The 20,698-nt window shown below is 38.2% G+C and overlaps 1 protein-coding gene across 1 annotated transcript in view; it reads left to right on the top strand.

Moving 5' to 3' along the window:
- LOC146136635 (uncharacterized) overlaps positions 1-20,698 on the top strand; it is a 65,909-nt gene that overhangs the window by 23,911 nt on the left and 21,300 nt on the right. Inside the window, exons 17-37 of the mRNA XM_083396227.1 lie at positions 129-1,070; positions 1,256-1,369; positions 1,482-2,760; positions 3,921-4,076; positions 4,462-4,652; positions 6,077-6,215; positions 6,469-6,558; positions 6,815-6,939; positions 7,718-7,901; positions 8,360-8,534; positions 8,972-9,103; positions 10,524-10,719; positions 11,744-11,897; positions 12,400-12,552; positions 13,183-13,364; positions 14,604-14,838; positions 15,900-16,169; positions 16,206-16,274; positions 18,876-18,995; positions 19,602-19,726; positions 20,204-20,351. Coding sequence (XP_083252353.1) covers positions 129-1,070; positions 1,256-1,369; positions 1,482-2,760; positions 3,921-4,076; positions 4,462-4,652; positions 6,077-6,215; positions 6,469-6,558; positions 6,815-6,939; positions 7,718-7,901; positions 8,360-8,534; positions 8,972-9,103; positions 10,524-10,719; positions 11,744-11,897; positions 12,400-12,552; positions 13,183-13,364; positions 14,604-14,838; positions 15,900-16,169; positions 16,206-16,274; positions 18,876-18,995; positions 19,602-19,726; positions 20,204-20,351 — 5,179 coding nt within the window. The remainder of the gene's footprint in view (positions 1-128; positions 1,071-1,255; positions 1,370-1,481; positions 2,761-3,920; positions 4,077-4,461; positions 4,653-6,076; positions 6,216-6,468; positions 6,559-6,814; positions 6,940-7,717; positions 7,902-8,359; positions 8,535-8,971; positions 9,104-10,523; positions 10,720-11,743; positions 11,898-12,399; positions 12,553-13,182; positions 13,365-14,603; positions 14,839-15,899; positions 16,170-16,205; positions 16,275-18,875; positions 18,996-19,601; positions 19,727-20,203; positions 20,352-20,698) is intronic.

Raw genomic sequence — 20,698 nt, 5'->3', positions numbered from 1 at the left:
GTATACCACGTTTCGGATACCTATACTAATTACCCGAATAGCTTCTTTTTAGTATACCACGCCTGGTACCCACAGCATATTTAGGTAGCCAAAACGCTTAATAATTGCTTTTAAACACTGTTACGCAGTAACCAGCTTCGAGATCATGTGACTGATGCCGTCGACGAACAATTGGTAAACCTCAAGCGCCAAGTGGAAAACCTGTGTGCCGAAAGAGAGGTGACTGTTGCGGAGCTTTCCTCCTCTAAGAAGGAAAACGAAAAAATCAGCTTTCTTTTGAGCCAGAGTCAAGAGGAAAACGGAGCTTTAAAATTCGACTTGGAATCTGCAAAACAAGTAGAAGAGGAACTTAAATCTCAGCTAATGGAAGGGCAAGCTGTTTGCGACCAGCTCGTTATGAGAATGCAAAAGGTCCAAGAGGAAAAAGCGGAGTTGATCATGGCCCAAACGGCGTCTTCTAAAGATGGCCAGAGTCATTTGTTTAAAGAAGAAATCGAAAAAGTCAACAATCAAAACGCCGCTCTTCGCGCTGAAATTGAAGCGTTGAAAAAGAAAAGTGACTTAGAGATCGAATCTCTTCAAAATAAGGTGGAACAACTCGAAGGGTCTGAAGCAGTGATCCGGAAGAGTTTGGACGATACGCAACTTGTTGGGGAGGAGCTTATCAAGCGAGTCCAGGCAATCCAGGAAGAGAAGTTCGAGCTTCTCCAGAGCCATAATCTCGAGGTCGCGAATTTGAACGATCGACTCTTTTCCGACCAAGTGAAACTTAAAGAAGAGGATGAGCGAAATGACAACTTAACAAAACAAGTTTCGGCTCTGAATGAAGAAGTACAGGTCCTTCAGCAAGATATAGAACGTCATCAAAAGGAATCAATCAAAAATGATGATCAAGTTTTGACATTAAACGAAGCGGTTCAGACGTTGCAAAGGGAAAACTCGGAGCACAAGATCCGGTTAGATGAAGTCGAGAACGAAAAGAAGTGCCTGGAAGCAGAAAACTCCCTTAAACTTGATGAGATGAGGATCTTGTTAACAGAAGCCGACTTCCGATCAACTCAAATTGCCAGGTAAAAATAAGGAGTTGCTGTAAAATTAACTAAAATGTCACTCGAACCGCATAAACTGAAAACGCTAAACCGGTTCCTTTTGAATTCAGATTTAGTGTAATGCATTATGCAATATAAAATTATTCCAAGTCTTCTCCATACTTAATTACATACAAATGTTAAAATTCCAACGTTTGTTCTCGCAGTAAACTTGAAAAAGCCGAACATGTACTATCATTGTCTCATACTGATCTTGCGGATCGAAAAACAACATTTCAAGAAGTAGAAAACGAACTGAGACAAGAAATAATCGGCCTGAGGTACATCACTGAGAAGTATACTAAGCGTTTGGGCTTATCGTTTACAGTAAACTGTGACATATTTCCGTAATTTTAAACTAAATTAGGTATATGTTTACGTTATGTATTTCAGGGTGGAAAATGATCGGTTGGCCCTTCAACTTGAAAATTCGAACACCAATAAAGATCAAACTGAAAAATGCGAAGACCTAACAACAGAAGCGAAGATGGCGCAGGCATCAAATGGCAAACAGCAACAAACTCTGAAAACCAATTTCAATCAAGATAACAATGACAATAAAGACAGTGAGGAAAATGCGCATCTAAAACAAGAAATCGACTCGACCAAGTCGAAGCTTGAAGCATTGCTCGCAGAGCGCGCCATTTCACTGGAGCAGTTACGAGCTGTGGAAACAGAAAACGAGACCCTGAAGCGATTGCTGAAGAAACTAACAGCACCCGACGATAAAGAGCCACACGATGAACATACAGCGCCCGGCCATCAACACGACTTGGATGACGCTCGATCGAAGTTCGATTCCTTAAAGCAGCGCGTCGGCGACTTGACGAGCGAAATCTCCGACTTAAAGTCACAAATAGCAGAGCGCGAAGAAATGATAACAAGCCTTAACGAAGAGCTTCGCAATTACAAAGAGGCGATGATTAAGTTGGCACATGACGTGGCCACCCAATGCGCGCTGGATTCGGAAGAACTTGCTCATATCAAACACGCCAGTAGCAGTACAACGGAGAACATAGCAGTGCAGTATGACGAAGTAGTTTCACCCTTCACGCAACACCAGGAATCAATGGGGCGTGTCGCGACCAACCACGACGCGTTGTCGCGCGAAGTCGAGGAGCTGCGACATCGGTGCTCCACGCTTGAAGGGCTGTTGACGGAAAAAGAAAAACAGTCAACGAGCAGTTCGCCAGCTGCGTTAAACAAGCAGTCAAGTGCCGCCGCCGCAATACACGACAAAACCCTGACGCATGCCGAGGCATCCGACTATTCCGGCCCCGACCCGACCGCAATGGAGAACCTAATCGATTTCGACGGCGACTCCAGCGTTGCGAGTTCGGCGCCGGAGCTTAGAAGCTTGTCAGAAGCCAGCGAGTGCTCAGTCGCCCTGGTTGAGAATCTGAGTACGACCGAGTCGAGTCACCATTTGTTAGTCGTAAACCTTACGCCAGCCTCTGCAGCGCGGCCAGAGTTATCAGCAGTAGATTTAAGCTCGGAAAATCGTCGCCTTGAAGCTAAAATGAGCGAGCTCGAAACTGCGTTGAGCAACTATAAGGATAATGACGTCATCCACCAGCTACGTGGAGAAAACGAACGCTTGGAGGCGCAATTGCGCATTGCGGAAGAGTCTCTAAAGGCCCAAGGAACCCAGGTAGACGCCCCGGTCAGGCGCGTTCGGCGCCGCTTGGCCGCCATTTCTCGTTACATCGTCGTACTTGACAACCTGCGGTCGACGCTAGGTGGCGTCCTGCTCCCTGACCCTCCCCCCCACCTAATCACGTGACCCGTTTGAGTGATTTTGGCTTGCAGTGACGTATTGATGACGTATAACGACAGGTGTGCTTGCTGTTTGTAAATAACCTTAGTTTGCGGGAAGCAGTTAAAGAATGCTATTGTGTGCGAACGATGCTTTTGCAAAGTTTGCTTGATTTACTTCGAATATAGGTTAACTAAAAGAAAACCTTTTGCGCAAAAAAAAATAATTCATAAAGACTATTAAAAACAACAACAAAATCAATAAGTAACACGAATTGCATTTTATAAGAGATTTTTACACCAGAAGAGTGTTTTAGGCGCAAATGGTAATCCTTATAATAACATTTCTTCCTAAATAATTTGATTTTTGTTCTATATATATATATAGGAATGCAACAATGTTATTAGTGTTGTTGCTTACTCTAATTGTTTTATTGAAAGATATTGCATGTTACCTTATGATGTTTTAAGTAGATTTGCATGTGTCTTTCCATAAAACTGATAATTTTTTAATGTAGCGATTTTACTTTTTAGCTTTTGCTGAGTGAAACTTTATTTTGTGTATTTAACACTAATTGTGCAACTTTTAAGCTTTGCCATTAGTATTTAGAGCCCCCGTCTTGTCGGTAACTGCAAAGCATGTTTGGCCTAAACTTACCCAAAGTTTTTATACTTTCTGGTTTGTTCTATAATTCGCTAGCCGATTTAGTCTAAATTGTGTACACCGGAAGCCATAGCAGACTAATCGAACTGTCGATCAACAAAAGAAGCAAGGTATAGGCTAGAAAACCAACAACCCTGCAATGAGGTTCGAACTCACGACCTCCGGCCGTAGCGGTACCGTATTGTGTGTGTATATGTTTCGTTGTTACTTATCAGTTTCAAAGTTTTAAAACAGAATTTAATTACAAATTTTTATGTTGCCAGAACCCAGTCGGGTATACAATGTAGATTGTTTTTATATAAAAAAAATTGTCACCTTGCCCACACATCTTGGTTTGTACAGATAGTACAGTGGTCACAACATATAAGCTGTGACGTTATTGATAAACTGCAATATTCTCGTTCTAGGACGAGTTGGTCCAGTGTCAGGCAACAGTTCGTGCGCTCCGCGCCAAGCTGTCTGAGGCAGAAAGCCACATTCAAAGCGGCACCGAATCGGATCCGGAGGTCCGGATGCAAGGAAGAATAATCAGACAGGAGGAGGACATGCGAAGCATCCAGCGACTTGAGGTATCGTGGACTGTGCTTTTATCGGTCTTTGCATTGATCGTGGCACTAAATATGTGATAATGGAAATCATGCACCGTGACCCTTGCAAAATAAATGTCGACCTCAATTCCTGATCAGTATAATAGCAGAATATTCTAGAAAAGCTAGTAATTTTAGGTCAGACACTTTAAGATGTATATTCATTCAAATTAAGATATACTGAGGATGCCTTTGCTGGCGAAATATATATATAGGCCTATATCTTTGAACATCTATAAAAAGTGTCTAACCTAAATTACTAGCTTTGCAAGAGTATTCTGCTATCTTTGCATTGATCACAGTTTATTGTCACTTTTTCGCATTTGGTGTAACAAACAAACTGACATAGCGGTTTGTCACGATACAGGCCCAACTGCAGGATTCGGATTGTCTCGTCAAGGCGTGCAAGCACAAGCTGGACTACGAGGAAGGTTTAAACTTGAACCTGAAAGCAGCTAACGCCAAACTCATGGAGGAAGTCAGAAAACTAAAAGAAATCGTTCAATTGCCCAAGCATCCAGTCATTGAGACCGTGATTTTTCAAATGAAAGAAGAAAGGTATTTGTTTTAATGATTTTTTAATTGTTTATATAATTATATGCTTCAAGTTTCTGCAACTTTAGGACTCTGGCCCAACTGTTTATGTATTAAACACCTTAGTTTTCAGCACTTTAGGTGTTTTACCCTGGCTGTTTTGCTTATCATCGCAATGGGGGTCATTTCACTTTACTTTCGTCTAACAAATTTGTAATTTAAATATCTTGGGTAACTTTGTTGGACCCCTTTGTCACCGCAAAATCTCAACAACAAATACTTGGGTATCAAAAAATATTTTCTCTACTGTAAAAATAGTAATAAATTTCTACTATATAAGACATTTTAGTAGAATTAAGTCTTTTTTGTATAAGTTAAGGCATTTTCAAGTGGATATTATTTTATATATAAACCTAATTAGCTGAGCCCCAAAGTAAATTTATTAGTCATCCAAGTCTATTTTAAATACCCTAGTGTTTGGCACCACAATCACAAAAGACTAGACTATAAATATTTGATGCAAAGTTGTACTTTGCATAGAAATTAAGGATCATATTTACAGCAACTTAGTGAACTGTTTCGAGTGTACTTCTTGAAGCGTATAATTTGTGTTTTTTTTTAATCAATCAATCTAATTATTATAACGTAGATTTATCGACAAGGTCTGGCGAATATTACTGTGACGGGGCTTTTTTGGTGGATGGTTACTCTACCGAGCTATACAGTACCGGTACACAATATTATATGAACACAACTAATTTACCTTGTAATATAAGATTCTTCTATGTAACTCAAGTTCAAGTTTTTGTAGGTTTACCTACTTTTTAACGAGTTTTGTGAGCTTATAGCTAAACGCTGTTGAGTAAAATGTAAAACTCAATTGCAATGAATAAATCAAACGATGCGAACTTAGGAAGTAAGCTACCAGACATATGTCTTACAATATTCCTTTGTTTTACTATGGTGGCTTTAAGTTTGATACATATCGCAAAAATTGGATCTTGAAACTTGAGGTAAACTGGTTGTTTAATGCTTCCATGGGTTAAAACGTTGCCTTTCAAAACATTTCACTGCATTTTAAAGAGCTTATATATGTCTTAAATGTTTCAAATTTTGAAGAATTTTATGAAATTTACAACACACATATAAACGTGTACATCGATATAGTTTTTCGGAATTCGTCCTTTTGGTCTACTATAACGGAACACTTACTGTTATACACTGGGAGCGTTTAAGAGACTGACCGAATATATCCAACAGCCTAGAAAAATCTAGCTTGCGGTAATATTCGAACCCACGACCTTTGAACCTTAGCTACACCAACTGAGCTACTCAGGCTTATAGAATGATCTATTTGGGAAACCACGAAACCATTGCTTGCTACATCGTTTTAGTACAAACAACTTAGTGAATGACAACTCAATAATGTTGGGTGAAAATATTGCCAGATTATCGCAATCATCACCCGCTTCGTTGCAAAAACAAAAGTCAAATGATCGGACTCCGCGAGGTTCGATATCAGAATGGGAAACAGCACCTTTTGATAAAGTGGTCACCTTCCTGTGCGATGACTATGCCGAGGGAAAGGTAAGATTTCATGTTAATGACAATATACGCAGACTATCAAAGGTCTTTGTAAATGGTGAAACTGCTATATGGTGAACACTACGAAAAATTGGGATAACATGAGCTAAATTTCATTCATCCTTTTTTTATCTTTTGGAGGTTACGGTTAAAACGCAAACTAATTCAAGACAGTATTTTAAAAGAGAAAATTTACATAAGTTAATGAATTCCAAATTTTTGGTGCTCGATTTATTTACCAAAATAATTTTTTCAGGAGGAAATAGACCGTCTTACTAGCGAACTTGAAGACTCCAGGGACCTAGTAAGATCTCTCGAAGGGAGGAATCGAGACCTTGAAAGGGAGGTCAGTCCAGATCGAGCATTACTCTAAGTTTAACCCAGTCTAAAATGTCGGTTACATTTTGCCTCTTATAAGATGCAAACGGTTTTAAAACAACAACCGGGCGTTCGGCTATTTGTAAAACAAGAAATGCAAGCTCAATTAGTAACTCACCTGTTTGGAGATTTGCCCATTAAAAGTTACTCATGAATAAAAAATGTGTTTAAGTTGCTCACGTTGAATGCTTGCCTCTGTCCGATACTCTGTCTAATTTTTAAAGGCTCTTGATCTGGAAGAGAAACTCCAGGAGACGAACCAAAGCCTAATGAAGAAAAATAGGGCTTCGGAAGACTTGCAGAAGCTTCTTGTTATGAATGAAGCAAATTCAAAAGAGAGCATCAGAAGGTAAACTGAAATTTCCCTTTTTATCTCTGTTTTTCCTTTTTCAGTTTTGCACTATATTTTGTATAGTGTCATTCTGAAAGTGTGACTACGCAAAATGTATAACACACATATTTTAAATAAGTTTTGCGTAAACCCGAAAAAAAAACTGATTTTTGTTCGACCGGGCGTTAGTAAAACACTAAAACAAATGCTAGAATGCATAAGTCTACTTCATACAACACTGAGAAATTAATGCTGAAAAAATATATTTAGCTTAAAATTTGTCACAATTTGAATTTTATATGTCAAGATTCTTTATCGTTTTTTAAGTCGCTTCACTGATCGGTGATGATCTAATACCGGAAAAATAACCATGTTAATGCCGTATCATTTTTTACGAAAACTCCTTGTTTAAAAGGGAGCTTGACACCTTTTAAAAGCTGTAGTGTTTTAAAACCTGTGGGTCGCGGCAAAATGTGGTCTCCTAATGCAGTATTTTTATATGGTTAAATTTATTGATCGGTTCTGAGAAGATTTCTCATAAATTTAGAAAAATTGGGAAGCAATAGGAAAACATAGCATTAAATTTCAAATGGTTTATGTTACTGTCTTATTTGTGTTTTGATTATTTAATTATGGCTTGCAAAACGTTCAGTGAGATAATTGGGTCGCCAAGACTCCGCTGTTATACTTCCGCTTAGTATTTGGGTCGTCGCGAAAAAGGTTGAGAAACACTTCTGTTGATAAAGCAGCGTGAAAAACTACCTGCCATACGTCAATCGTAAACCATTGATTTTAGCAAAGAAGAAGATATCGAGAAGATGGAAGGGAAAATACAGTCCCTCGGTTCTGAAGTAGAGGAGAAGCTGGTCAAGATCCGTGAGCTGGAAGCGACACGCGACGCGCGATCTGCCGATTTCGCGACGCAAGTGTCGCGCCTCGAACGTAGCTTGAGCGATCTCGAAAACAAACTTGGAGAAAGGGTATGGAAAGGGGTGTTATTAAGTCCACGTTAAATTCGCTCAGCTTAGAATTTTGACTGTCAGTAATTGGACAAAGCTACACGTCACCCATGAATTGAAAATTGGGACGCAAACTAATTTTCAAGGCAAGTTGTAGCTTGTAATCGCCTCGTTTGAATTTTCCTAACGGGTGTATTTTTAGGATTGTTGATACCCATTTGACCCATAATCCGAAACATCTCCTGTCACATTTTATATTTATATTTTAAATTTTGTCAGTCTCTATTAGTTTGTCGTGAATGGGTATACCGACATAAAGTTCTCTTTATAATTTTGCGTCGAGTAAAAAATATATAGATTCGGAACTTTCGGTTTATATAAAACTGTGCTAATATTGTTAATCAATGCAAAATGCCACATGGCAGGTATAGATAATTAAGAAATCCAAAAATACATCTAAATTTCACACTTTTGCTCAGGTTACCGAAAACGAACTGAACTTAAGCAGAACGCGTCATATTGAGTCGGAACTCGCCGCTTCAAAGTTACTCTTAAGCGAAAAAGATTCCGAACTGTCGTCGCTGCGAACTGAACAAGAATGCTCAGCACAAGAACACAATGCATCACTAAAATCGCTCGAGGATAGCTTGTTGGGTGCGTATAATTATACACAATATCTGCGAAACCGATGCACTTATAGATAAACGGAAAAGTTGACTAAAACCACTGGTTCCGTCAAAAAATTAATCTTAAAAATTTTGTTCCTAAATTTGCCAAAGTAGTTGTTTCCAACTGTTTTAAGGTAGCCAAGTATCTTTATGCTATATACCAAGGTAAATTTGGTAAATATGGGTAAAACATAATAAATTAAATACAAAACTTATATTCCAAGTACATTAGGTTGGCGGATGTTTGATAGGATACGAATAAGTATTTAGGACAGTGGTTCTTAAATTGTAAGAGGAACTACCTTGTCGTGTAGTCTAATTATAAGAATTTGTTTTTTAATATTTTAGCTTGCCGCAGACTAAAACACTTTGTTAACCACTGATTTAGACTGATCATTATCTTGTGGTAAATTTCATTGATAGCGCAACGCGAAAGTGAGTCGAAGCTCAACGAGACGTTACGAATGCGAGACGGTGATATTCTTGCCCTGAAAGAAACAATCGACCGAATGCAAACGTCAACTGACCAGTTTCAAGAAACGATGCACATTAAAGGCAAGCTGAGGATATACTTCGATCTTAAGTGGTTTATATAGTTCTGTACAACCGAGCAAGCCCTAATAGCAACTATAGAGAGAGCGGTAATACTAAACACTTTTGTGTAGAGTGATTTTTACTCCAGCAATGTATGCGAGTAATAAAAGCAGCTTCTGGTTTACTCTGAATTGTATAATATTATATTTTAGAAGGCACTCGTCCGTAATATTTTAAGTATGTTGTATGACAAAATTCCAAATAAATCACCAGTCACTCTTGCCAACCATATTTTCCGTAGCACCAAACACTATGGAACAAGAAGCGTACGGCGCTTAATTTTCATTGTATTACCATGATCGTCTATCGCCCATGATTCTAAAAAGACCTCGCAATGGTGTTTTGCCTCTCGAGTGATAATTAACGCACATTCAAAACTGATGTCATGACTTTGACTGGTCGCATGATGCATATCGTTGACGGACTTTTTGGTGTTATTTCTTTCGAAGTATTGAATGTACGCCCTGTATCACCAATTGCACGGCGGAACATATAGGAATTCCCTAAAGTCCATTGGTTCTTAACTTTTTTCTTGCTGCACCCCTTTCAAATCACCAAATAATTCTCGCACCCCTTTCTAGAATTGCTTAAATAACAAAACCATTCTAATTTTATTTTTATACAAGTAACAGATAACGCAACAACACGATACCAAAATGTGAGTTAGTTTTACATTTAACGGAGCAGAGAAATAATTTACAGCAATACATTTTCTGTGCCGGATTCAGCATCCCCACACTCGCTTGGATCAGTTCTCGCACCCCCAATGGGTACGAGCACCCCTGTTGAAGAGACCTTGCACTACACCCTTCGTATCGAATATATTGGTCTTTGGGTCGCGAAAGCAGCCTACCCAGGGTCGGCTATGGTGGTATGACTACTGACATTCCAAAATCCCCTAACATTCGCTGGATAACCTCCGAGAAAATTGGAGTGTACGGTATTACCACTAAACCATCCGTTTGAGTCCATGGTTTACGTCCGGATTCTTTAATCATCTATTTGGGGTACCCGGCTGCATGCATTCGCGTCATTTTGTCGGCAAAATTTACCGGATGCTTGTTTGGCGTCTAGCTCGGTTCGTTAACTGTAAGGTATGTACGACCGCACGTTTGTGACTAAGTGGGTGATGTGATGTTAAGTGCAAGAGTCTTTCGGCTCACCTTACAGTGTGTTTTCACCAGACCATTATTATTATTTGAAATAACGCTGCGTAACGCGCAAGTGTAGCAGAAAAAGTAAATAGGGGATTTATGCCGCACATTTAACTGTGAGGCGAAAACGACTTTTACGGAAGAGTATGTCCTATTTCAACCTATTGTAGGTTCACCTGCATAATGACTTTTGTCAGTCGCTAAAATTGATCTTTCTTCCTCTTCAGAGAACAGCATCGCGAGCCTCCACTCGCAGCTAAGCGATCGCGAGGATCGGATCGGGAAGTTGAGCGCTCGACTGAGTGCGCTGGAGGAAACAGAAACGGCCCTGAGGAGCACCATGGATAGCGCGGATGACATCATGGCGGAAAGAGAAGAGCTACACAGGGCAGAGCTGGAGGAACTAAAGGAAGGAATCAACAGGCAAGCAACCTTGTTTGTTTTATCCATTGTTATTGATAATATTTGTCACTACAGCCTGTCCTTCCTGCAGTTCACTGATTAACAAACTGTGTGGCTCAAGAGATTGTCAAGTGTCCCGCGAAACTTTTTGTAATTTTGGAAAATAGGTTATTTGCATTTTCAATAGGCATACACGCAAGCATTTTAGACTTAAAGACGCACTATCCTTTACAAATTTATAATATTCTGACATTTGCATATAGTTTTGTTGTGTTATGGGTGATTATAAAATTACTCTATTGTGGTTCTTTTAACAGTGTGCCGCGAAATACTTACGTCTTTTTATTGTGTCGCAAGCTAAAAAAGTTTGAAAAACAGTGCTGCAGTTAAACTGAGGCCGTGCTCCTATATTTAAAGCTATGTTGGCCTCTAATTGTCTTTTGCAACTTTGTGAGTCGTCCGCTCGATGCTATCATAGAGTATAATGTAATTTAATTTCATAGGTACAGTTACCTATTTCAACATAGGGTCCAAACCGCACTTTCTAAGCTTTAGAAAAAAACGCTGTTAAAAAAATGTTAATTTTTTTGACCGATTTTTGTCTTCCGAGAAGCTATTGTATCAAATTTAATATGACCAGCGGGTTGTGTCGTTTAACTAATGGTTTCCAACCTGGGCCTTATTAATTATTTAATCTTCAAAATAGTGCTATGTTGGTAGGGATTCGTGATTCACTATAGTTTGTAATTAAAGTGCAATCATGCGAGAAATATATTCCTATATTTGTGCACAGTTGATGCGTGTTTTTTTAATATCCATTATTGTGAAATTCCAGTAAATCACTCTTCGATAGTAATCACTTTTTTGATTACTTGTACGGATGCCACTGTTTATTTTCTTTATGCTGTAACAAAATGTTTGGGAACCATTGGATTACATTTTGATTTAGTTTTTTCATTGCCGACATTCGGGCTTTCAGGAAAACTTTCAAGTGACAATTTTTGTGCTTCCATTTTAAAGTAAAAATTTTTTTCATTCCTTGTAGGTCACTCTCGGAAGCGCAAAGAGCCGAAATGAGCAGCGAGGAGCTAAACGAAGAGATCCTTTTGCTCGAAAAGCGCAACCTCGAACTTCAGGAAGAACTGGATAACGTGAGGAAAGATGAGTCGGAGTTTGCCTCGCATATGGACGCGATGGAGGTCAGAGAAATTCTTTGAAAGTCGAATATTTGTTGTTCGCATTCCACGCTTTTCAAACGAATTGCTTCATTATTTAAACCAAGATTTTATGATGTTAGACAATCGTTATGTTGAAATATAGCGCATTATGCGTTTATATTTAAAATAATAATTAGTATTGCTAAATATTCTTCCCTTTTCTCAAAAGAACAGTTCGATTTTTTTTATTTCTAGTTATATTTTTGAGAGAAGTGCATTTTAAACAAATCAGTTTACGTAGCCTAATAGTATTTGACCTTGTAAATTTTATTTTTAATAAACTTTTTTTAAGTATTTGAAGTATTCGCTTTACAATAACATATGGGGTTTGTCTCAATTTTAGTAATATGGTATTCTTTTTAAATCCATGTACGCAATAAAGTAAAAATTTAATGCTATCGCTGTAACATGAAATTGCTTTCACGTTTCCATTTAGCAAAAATAAGGTAGGATTTGTGATCAACTGGTGTTTATCCTTTTGTAGATGGAGAGAGAACTGATGAACACGAGTCTCGCGAACTCAAGAGAGGAGACGGAGGAGGTACGGATTAAGAACGAGGACCTGTCCCATGTTGTCGAGGATCTCAACCAAACCGCGAACCAGATGCAAGCCACTATAGATGAGCTAAATACCCAGGTAAAGCATTGTGGCGTTTACCAAGCTTAAAAAATAATGGAAATTCTAGAAGTTTTCATTGAAGGTAAACTAGTTAATAATTCGCATAGTTAAATGAAATCACTTTAGGGAGTTTTTCGGTTACCCATCATTAGTTTAAACCAGGGCTGCTAAGTCGGACTTCCCCGGGCCGGACTCGGACTCTTATTCGTGTCAGACTCGTGTTGTTTATTTTATAATTATATGACAAATGTAAATTTTGCCGATAAATGTAATACACAACAAACAAAAACTTAGCTGTAATTTCAGGTGAACACTTTTTTATTCATTTGCTATTTAATTTTTCATTCTTTTTCATTTTTTGCAAAATCGTTTATTTTTTTCAAGGTTTTGTAACATTTCTACGGCTTTTATGTGACAAAGGTAGGTTTCTAAAATCAGTTGGCCAGTTGCTGCGTCCTATAGGATCGGTAATTCATATGTATGCACATGTTAACGAAAAGGTCGGTCGTACAACAGGTTAGAATTGATAAAGTGTTGGAAAGCCCCAGTAAGTTCGTTTTATAAGGGCTTAAAAACCGAATAAATATCTATTCGTTTATTTGGAATGTACTGACATGGTTAGAATGTACTGACATTATTTTTCTGCAGGTGATTTCGCTGAGAGACGAGTGCGTACGTCTCGAGTCAGATCTCGAGGAGAAGGAACTTGAAATCTCTCAACTCCTGGAGGAAAAACGAGAGCAGGAGGAGCAGAACAATGAGAAGAGTGTCGAGGAAAGTCATCTCCAAACGCCTGATCCTGTTCAGTCCCGAGATAGCGAATTATTAAGGTTGGTTACTAATTTATATACACTTATCATGTGCTTATAATAAAGAAAAAAAGTAGTGCCTTGTTAAATGAAAACGAAAAGTGACATGGAAAGAGTTATCTCACAATTAGTTTTTTTTTTCGGTTAGTTGTTAATTTAAGCGTTACGAAAAGTGTATTGCTAATTGATTGTGGTCGTCAAGCTCATTAACTCATAGTTATTTGCGCGTTTACGCTTTATATATCACACTTTCACAATCTCCGATTCATTACATGAATAACAAATATACAGTTTCGCATTGTGGTCTACAGTCATTTTCCAAATATAAGCGAAGCAGAATTCAACGCAGGCGATTTGCTTTCTACAATAAAACAATAAACCTAAGGCCACGAGAGAAAACAATTTGTTTATTATTTGCTCGAAAAGGGCGCGCGCGGCAATTAGCGGTCGGTGAACTACTTGCTTATGGTGTGCCACTTCCGAAACGCGATAAGCAAACACATGTCAATCATTTATCGTTAGACTGCGACCTGCGTAAAACTGTCGATTTTGTTATGCGATTGTTTTCGGAAAGTTGTTTAAATGCGGTTAAAAGCGCGCTATTTCTTCGTGTACCTTTGTTATCAAATAAAATTCAGGAGAACAAAAGTATTACTGAAATTAGCAGCTTAACATCAGGCGAGTTTCTCGTACTTTAAAACAAGGTAGATTATATGAACTGGAGTGTTTGTGTAAAATAATGCTTGAATATTTAGCTATTTGTCAATTTCTCACATATGTGCTTTTTATAATGACTTATCGTTAATAGCTGATGTCACAAATTGTTAATCGCTGATTAAAGTGGGGAGCATCAAAGACTTGACAACCACTGTTCACGGTCGCTACATTTGTCCCTTTTCAAGCTTTTTAAAGGCCAATGAATGTTTGTTTTTCAATCGCGTATCATGTAGTATGAACTGCTAGTCTAAAATGAGCTGTTTTACGATTTTATCGAAGGAACTCATCAGTAAGGATCATAAAATATAGAAACGCCGATTTCCCAACACCTAAACATCACAAAGATGGTACAATTGGTAGTATATATAGTTATTTTGGTTTATTGTAGGATCAATGCTTAGTGTTAGATGTTTATTTTCGCCATATTATATAACATCCAAAAAACAACGAAAAAGCTTGAGAAGGATCCCAAATATCTTAAAAACACCGAAACTTGTGTGATTGTTTTTCGACGCTAAGATTAATTCGGTTAATCTTCTTCAGATTAGAAACGGATCTTTCGTCGCTCCGTGAAGAGCGTGGTCAGTCCCAGATAATGATTGAGGCTCTCCGGAGGGACAAAGAGATTTTGGAAGAAGAGATCATCAGGATGCAGAACGACATCGCTCGGGGATCACTCGTCTGGAATGACATGGCTGACGACAATCGCTATGACGTCACTTGCAGTGACGTAACTGACGGTCTTGGGTCGGCGGACGTTTCGGCGGCAAAGTTACAGGTAAGTTTATTGGTCGCATCGTTAAAAGGCCTGGTTTAATACAATTTCAAAATTGTTTTGTAAAAACCTTAGTTTCTATTGCAGCTTTAGATATGTTAGAGTAGTGGTGTCAACCTTTTTTTGGCTTGCAGCACCCTTGAGAAATAATTAATAGTTCGCCGAACCCTTACTATGACTATCCCTAAGATAGTAGCTGCGTAATGGTACAATAAACGAGTTCGAAACAGCATACAATAACTGTGCACATTGTACAAGGTTGAAACAACATTCTTGATTTGCTAAATCCCAATCGTCCCCCAAAAACTATATCAAGAAGCTTACCAATAGAGCAAAACGTGAAATGCAAAATAATTTGAAATATGTCTCGGCACCCTTAATAGTTAGAAATGACACCCCGGTTGGGAACCAAGCCATATAGTAAAAATATGATAGCGGTGTTGGAGTTTGCACCCAGTAATTACTTTAATACAACATTTATGTCTATAAACTTCTGCAAAATTGATGTATTCTGGTGTGAAGCTCCATGCTATGCCAGGGTAGCCAACACGTCGATCGACCGGTCGATCGCCGCTACTACCTGGTCGATCGCCCCATATTTGTGTTACGTCATTACGGTAGCTATCGTACACAAGCGGAATATTAAAATTAAAATGACTAACTGTTTTTTTGGAAAAGCCTAATAAAGCGTTCTTTGACGTAACAAATTAACCTTCATCGCTGGCGTGGAATGCAATTAACGCTCAAAATGTTTAATAAGTGTTCTCGCGACTCTTTTACGAAACTAGTCGATCGAGAGTCTCTAATAAACATTTCAGTCGATCGCAATGAAACAGTTGGCCACAGCTGCAGTATACAGTAACTATTTTCTTATTATTTTAAGGCCATTTTCGGAATCAGAATCTCAAACTTAATCAGAACAAGTTCTTTTTGTGTAAACAGTATAGAAGTTCATTTTTTTGCCGACCATGCTACCGATACCGCCACTCGAAATGGGACATCCTTATATAAATCAACATCGGTAATTGGTGAAATGATCATCTATTTTTACCATTCTCGTTCAGGATGACTCCCTTCGCTCCGAAAATGAGGCTCTCCGCACGAAGATAGCCTCTCTGGAGGACAGCATCCAAGAGATGAGCAACAACAAGAACACCAACATTTGCAACAATGATGATGATTCCGCCCGAATCGTTCCCAAGCTGGAACTTGGAAGTATCGTTGAAAGCGAAGGCGATAGGAAATTACGTCATTCCAGTGACGTAGGTTGCGATGACGACACGGGTCGTTACGTCGAGGAGTGCGACGTGGATACGGCGAGAGTGGTACAGGTGGTTGGAGCGGGAGAAAATAGGGAAGAAACTACGGAGGAAGAGGAGAGGGGAACGGAAGAGCGACTCTTGGCATCGGAAACTGCGGCCGCCAAACTTCTGATGCAGGTATGTATACTCTGATATAATAATATATATATATATATTTAAGGGCATCTTTAGGAAATCCAAATCCATTGCCAGAAGGTTTTTGCTTGTCGGTCACTGTTCCGCTGACGTTTAATATGCAAATAAAACTCAAAGTTCAAAAACCTGTATAAAACCAGGATCACACATTTTGTTAAAGGACTATATATTTCGCCTATACTGGCATCGTCAGTTCCTTAATTCGAATGAAGGATTCGGGTTTTAAAGTTTGAGTTGTGTTTGTTTCTGATGCAGCTATTTATGCCACACACTTTAAACTCTAGTCCTCGGTAAACTGTCTTTAAAGTCAAGTACATAATTATGCAAAAATCATTATGTGATTCATATCTGTTCAAATGTATCTTGAGAAAAAAGGTCATGCAGATTCTACGATACCGCTAACATCAGTAATTAAATAAACTAGGGAAAAGATAGTGAGATTCATTCTAGTAAGGTAAACACAGACACTATTATATCGGTTGAGCAGTTTAAAGTATATACATATATTAGATATATACTGTTTCGTAACAAACTGTTTTATTCGGCGGCTTTTAATTACAACTGCAGGTTTGATTTACCTGGTGGATTTACTCGTTGAGTTTGCGATATTTTATCAGTGATGATTCGATATGTCTGTTGCCTATACTATAAAGTATCCGCCTATACTATTATTAAATCAAAATACTACACAACTGTCGCAAACAACCCGGATAACAGACCGGTGAGAAAATGTTCTATTTTTTTGTGCAGAAATGCTTCAAAATTTAGCCACATTGCATTGCATTTTTGGCAACAAATTATAAAAAAAAGAATGCGTTTTCACTCCATGTTAGAATTTGGATTCGCTGTGGTGTTGATGGGCCATTTCGTCAAACAGTACCAACGCATAGGGTGGCGGTAAAAAGACGAGTATTAGTAACATAACGAAATAGACTGGTCACATCTTGCCCGCGTTACTTCGCTTTACTACCGATATCGAAGAGGCAATATATTTCAACAGTTTATTTGTCACGAGTCAACACAAGGCAAGCGACCGTTGGTATTCGTCAAACAGCCATCCTATTCTCGTCGGTGAATTCGCAAACAAATCATTATGACTGAGGCAAATAACTCTTCTCGTTCACTATAAAGATTTCTATTTGTCACAACTTTGCTTTATTCCTTCAATTATTTCAAGAATCTATATTCTTGATGTAGGACTGGACACTCTAACTTGGTTTGGTAACAATTCCAATCACATGACATTTAGATGTTGATTTTTTAGAAATTCAAATAAAACCTTTGTTTCAAATCTTTAATGTCGGCCATAAAGTTTTACTGATGCACATTAGGTTCGTCTATGAGGCTGTCAAACACTACAAAAAGAGCTAGATGACGTTTTAAATTATAATTTTTTGGATAAATACTTTAAATGACTAAAAAAAATTATTAAAAAAATCAATTTATCATTGCTTTAAAATCGCTCGAACGCTACTTTTGTATTAAATTAACCGTTAAGGTTACGTGTAAGGACAGGGCTGTCGGGCAGATGTCATTTGGCAATCGAGAAATCTTGCGACAATACCACTCGGGCGGTCTATCCTTGTAAACTAGACATTCTTCACTAATAAAACAATCTCGGAATCCTGCGTTGTTGCGCACGGAACCGAAGCAAACAAGATGCTACGGCGTGTTGACTCAGATTCGAACTTTCTCGGTGGCGCCGCTTTGTTTCCGAGTTATGACTTTGGCGTAGTTACAACGCGGAATAGCAAGGTTGTTTCGCAGAATAGATAGCAAAAGTATAGCAGTCGAACATGTGCAACTTAGTGTGTGTTGCGGACGAGCGTAACTTAGTGTTATAATCACAATTGGACATTAAGCAGGTTAATGATAGACATAAGCGTGTTTCCTGATAAGTGTTCGTTTGTCAATGTAAAAAGGTGTTTTGATTAGAATTCCTCTCTTGAGGCATGTGTTTTTACTATGCACGAAATTATCTGATTACCTCCGGTTTTATACTAGTTTTAGTGTAAGAGGTTTAAGACACCCGGATAATTTTATTGCAGTTTAAATAGTATATATTTACGTTTGGTAAATATATCTAGAGCTCGCGATTATTATTATTAAACATTATAGCATCTCGTATACGAACAGGTGCTTTGCGCAACACCACAAGCAGTCACTTTAGCTCTCATTGGTTTCTTTCAAGACATCGTAAAAATAAAAAATCTGACCATAAACCGCTCATAACGTTAATCCTTCACATAAAACATCGATTTGGAACCGCAGAATAAACATTCAAGAAATTTTATTCCAACAAAGTTACGTTTAGATTAAAAAAATTATTATTTAACTTTTTCGTTGTGAAATATTCCAGCGGATATTACTGCACTTCATTGTCATATAAACCGCCCGGTTACGCTTGGTTTGCACAGTTTTTGCGTTTAAAAATAGATAAGCGAACTTCACGTGAGGTTCGTTACGTATAAAACACGCTTTGTCACAGATCACGTTTTAATATAATTTTTGTGTTTTTCCTGTTGTTTGAGGCAGTGTAGAATAGGCTAACCGCGGTATTTTGAAGCTGCGTTCATTATGTAGGTTCAGGAAATGGAAGAAGAGGCCTCAGCGTTGCGCGAACAAGTCCAGGAGCTAACAAATCAGAATGAAGCAATGCAAAAAGAATTCTTTGGCGATATACACGACAACTTTCAGAGCCAGGTATTTACCTTCGTTAATATTGTATGCCGAAGCGGTATAAACGCTTCGCTATATACTTGAATGTTTTATAAATATTTTCATAAGAAAATTGCTTTTTTTTTGTTTGTTCAAAATTAAAAAAAAGTGTTTGAAGCAGTGATAAGGACGGAAAATACTGTCAAGACGCCGTACCGGTAACCTACGTCATTCCTTACGAAGTCTTGTCTAAAAAAACTATGTGCTTGTCCATTTTAGTTTTCTTATTGTGCACGACATCAAACGATAAGCCTATCATTTTAAAGGTTCTCGTGCTTTATAACTTCCCTTCATTACGTAACTTTGTGACGTTTTCTGAAAATTGTCGTTCCAAAAACGATTTCGTTCATCGTTTCAGTAAAATCATTCTATAATTTAAACAAAAGGGCAATTTCAAGGAACTTTTTTATACCTTAAATTTCAATGTAGAATTTATTTACCAGCGTTGTATAACACTTGGATTTAAAAAGTGATATACGTTTGGGCTATGCGAAAAAACTATATTTGTTCAATTGAAGAACAGGCAAACTGCAAACTGTTGTTCAAACAAATCAAGCAATACAAATTGTAACCGATTAGTCGCTTCTACAGGTTGACGCGCTGAGTTCCGCCAACGCAACCTTGGTTAACGTCCTTAAGAAGAAAAACGAAGACCTTGACGAATCCCAAGCCCAATTGAAAGAAATGGAGAACGCTGAAGACCAATGGCGTCACAGGTTTCTTTGTTTTACGTTTAAACGAACTATCAAAAGATTGGAAACAATACTATGTTATATTATCATTTTGTTGTTTATGGTGTGTACACAATAACCAATCCCCAACTCTAAACCCTTTGCTCACACTTGCGAAGGAATAATCATCACACGTGCTTTTATTCAAATAATAATACTTTGACGATGCGACTTTAAACCCTTGAATCAGCATCACGAATTCGTGATCAAATAGGATTGAAGGTTCACAAAACCTAATAAACTTGGTTCAAATGGAAATAATTATCACCGATAGAAAAGGAAAAAAAACTTTATTCGCCAACTTGACATTCTATCATATAATATTTACAAACTATGGACATAACAAAATGTGTTACTTTTTTAACTGCGCTTGCTCCGTCTACATATTCAAACTTTACCATACAGTTACATTCGCCTCGTGTTCCTATTTTATTTGAATCGCGTTCTCTCGGATTCGCGTAGATACCAGGAAGTACAAAAGCTTGCTGAGGAGTTACGTCAGCAACTGCAGAGGGCCGAGCTGGACAACCACGACCTCCAGTGTCGACTAATTGACCTCGACCAGGAATGCCAGAAGATGATTCGACAGGACGGTGAACAGATAAAAGAGGTTGGAACACGTCAATAGGCCAGTTCAGAACAAGATATATATTCTGACTCCAACCATAAGACCAAAATAAGAACAACATCACGATGGAATAAAATTAAGTTCGGAATAAGATTAAAATAGGGCTCATTCCTATAGTGTAGTACCCTCTAAAATCGAAATAAGTCTAAAACTCGTCAGAATAAGGTCTAGATGCGATTCAAGCTAATGTATATTAACGCATGCGTCGACAATTGTATAAAGGCAGAATTATGTGGTAAAATTAAGTAAAAACGAAATTTCTGTGGACAAAGTCGAAAAACTGGAAGTTGTTTTTTGTGTAGCCTTTGTTATGATTAGGGCCCGCAAAA

This window comes from Ascidiella aspersa, chromosome 8, assembly GCF_963924565.1.
Source record: "Ascidiella aspersa chromosome 8, kaAscAspe10.2, whole genome shotgun sequence".
Classification (NCBI taxonomy): domain Eukaryota; kingdom Metazoa; phylum Chordata; class Ascidiacea; order Phlebobranchia; family Ascidiidae; genus Ascidiella; species Ascidiella aspersa.
Note: the sequence above shows the minus strand (reverse complement) of the source record. Positions and strands in the feature narration are given on the sequence as shown.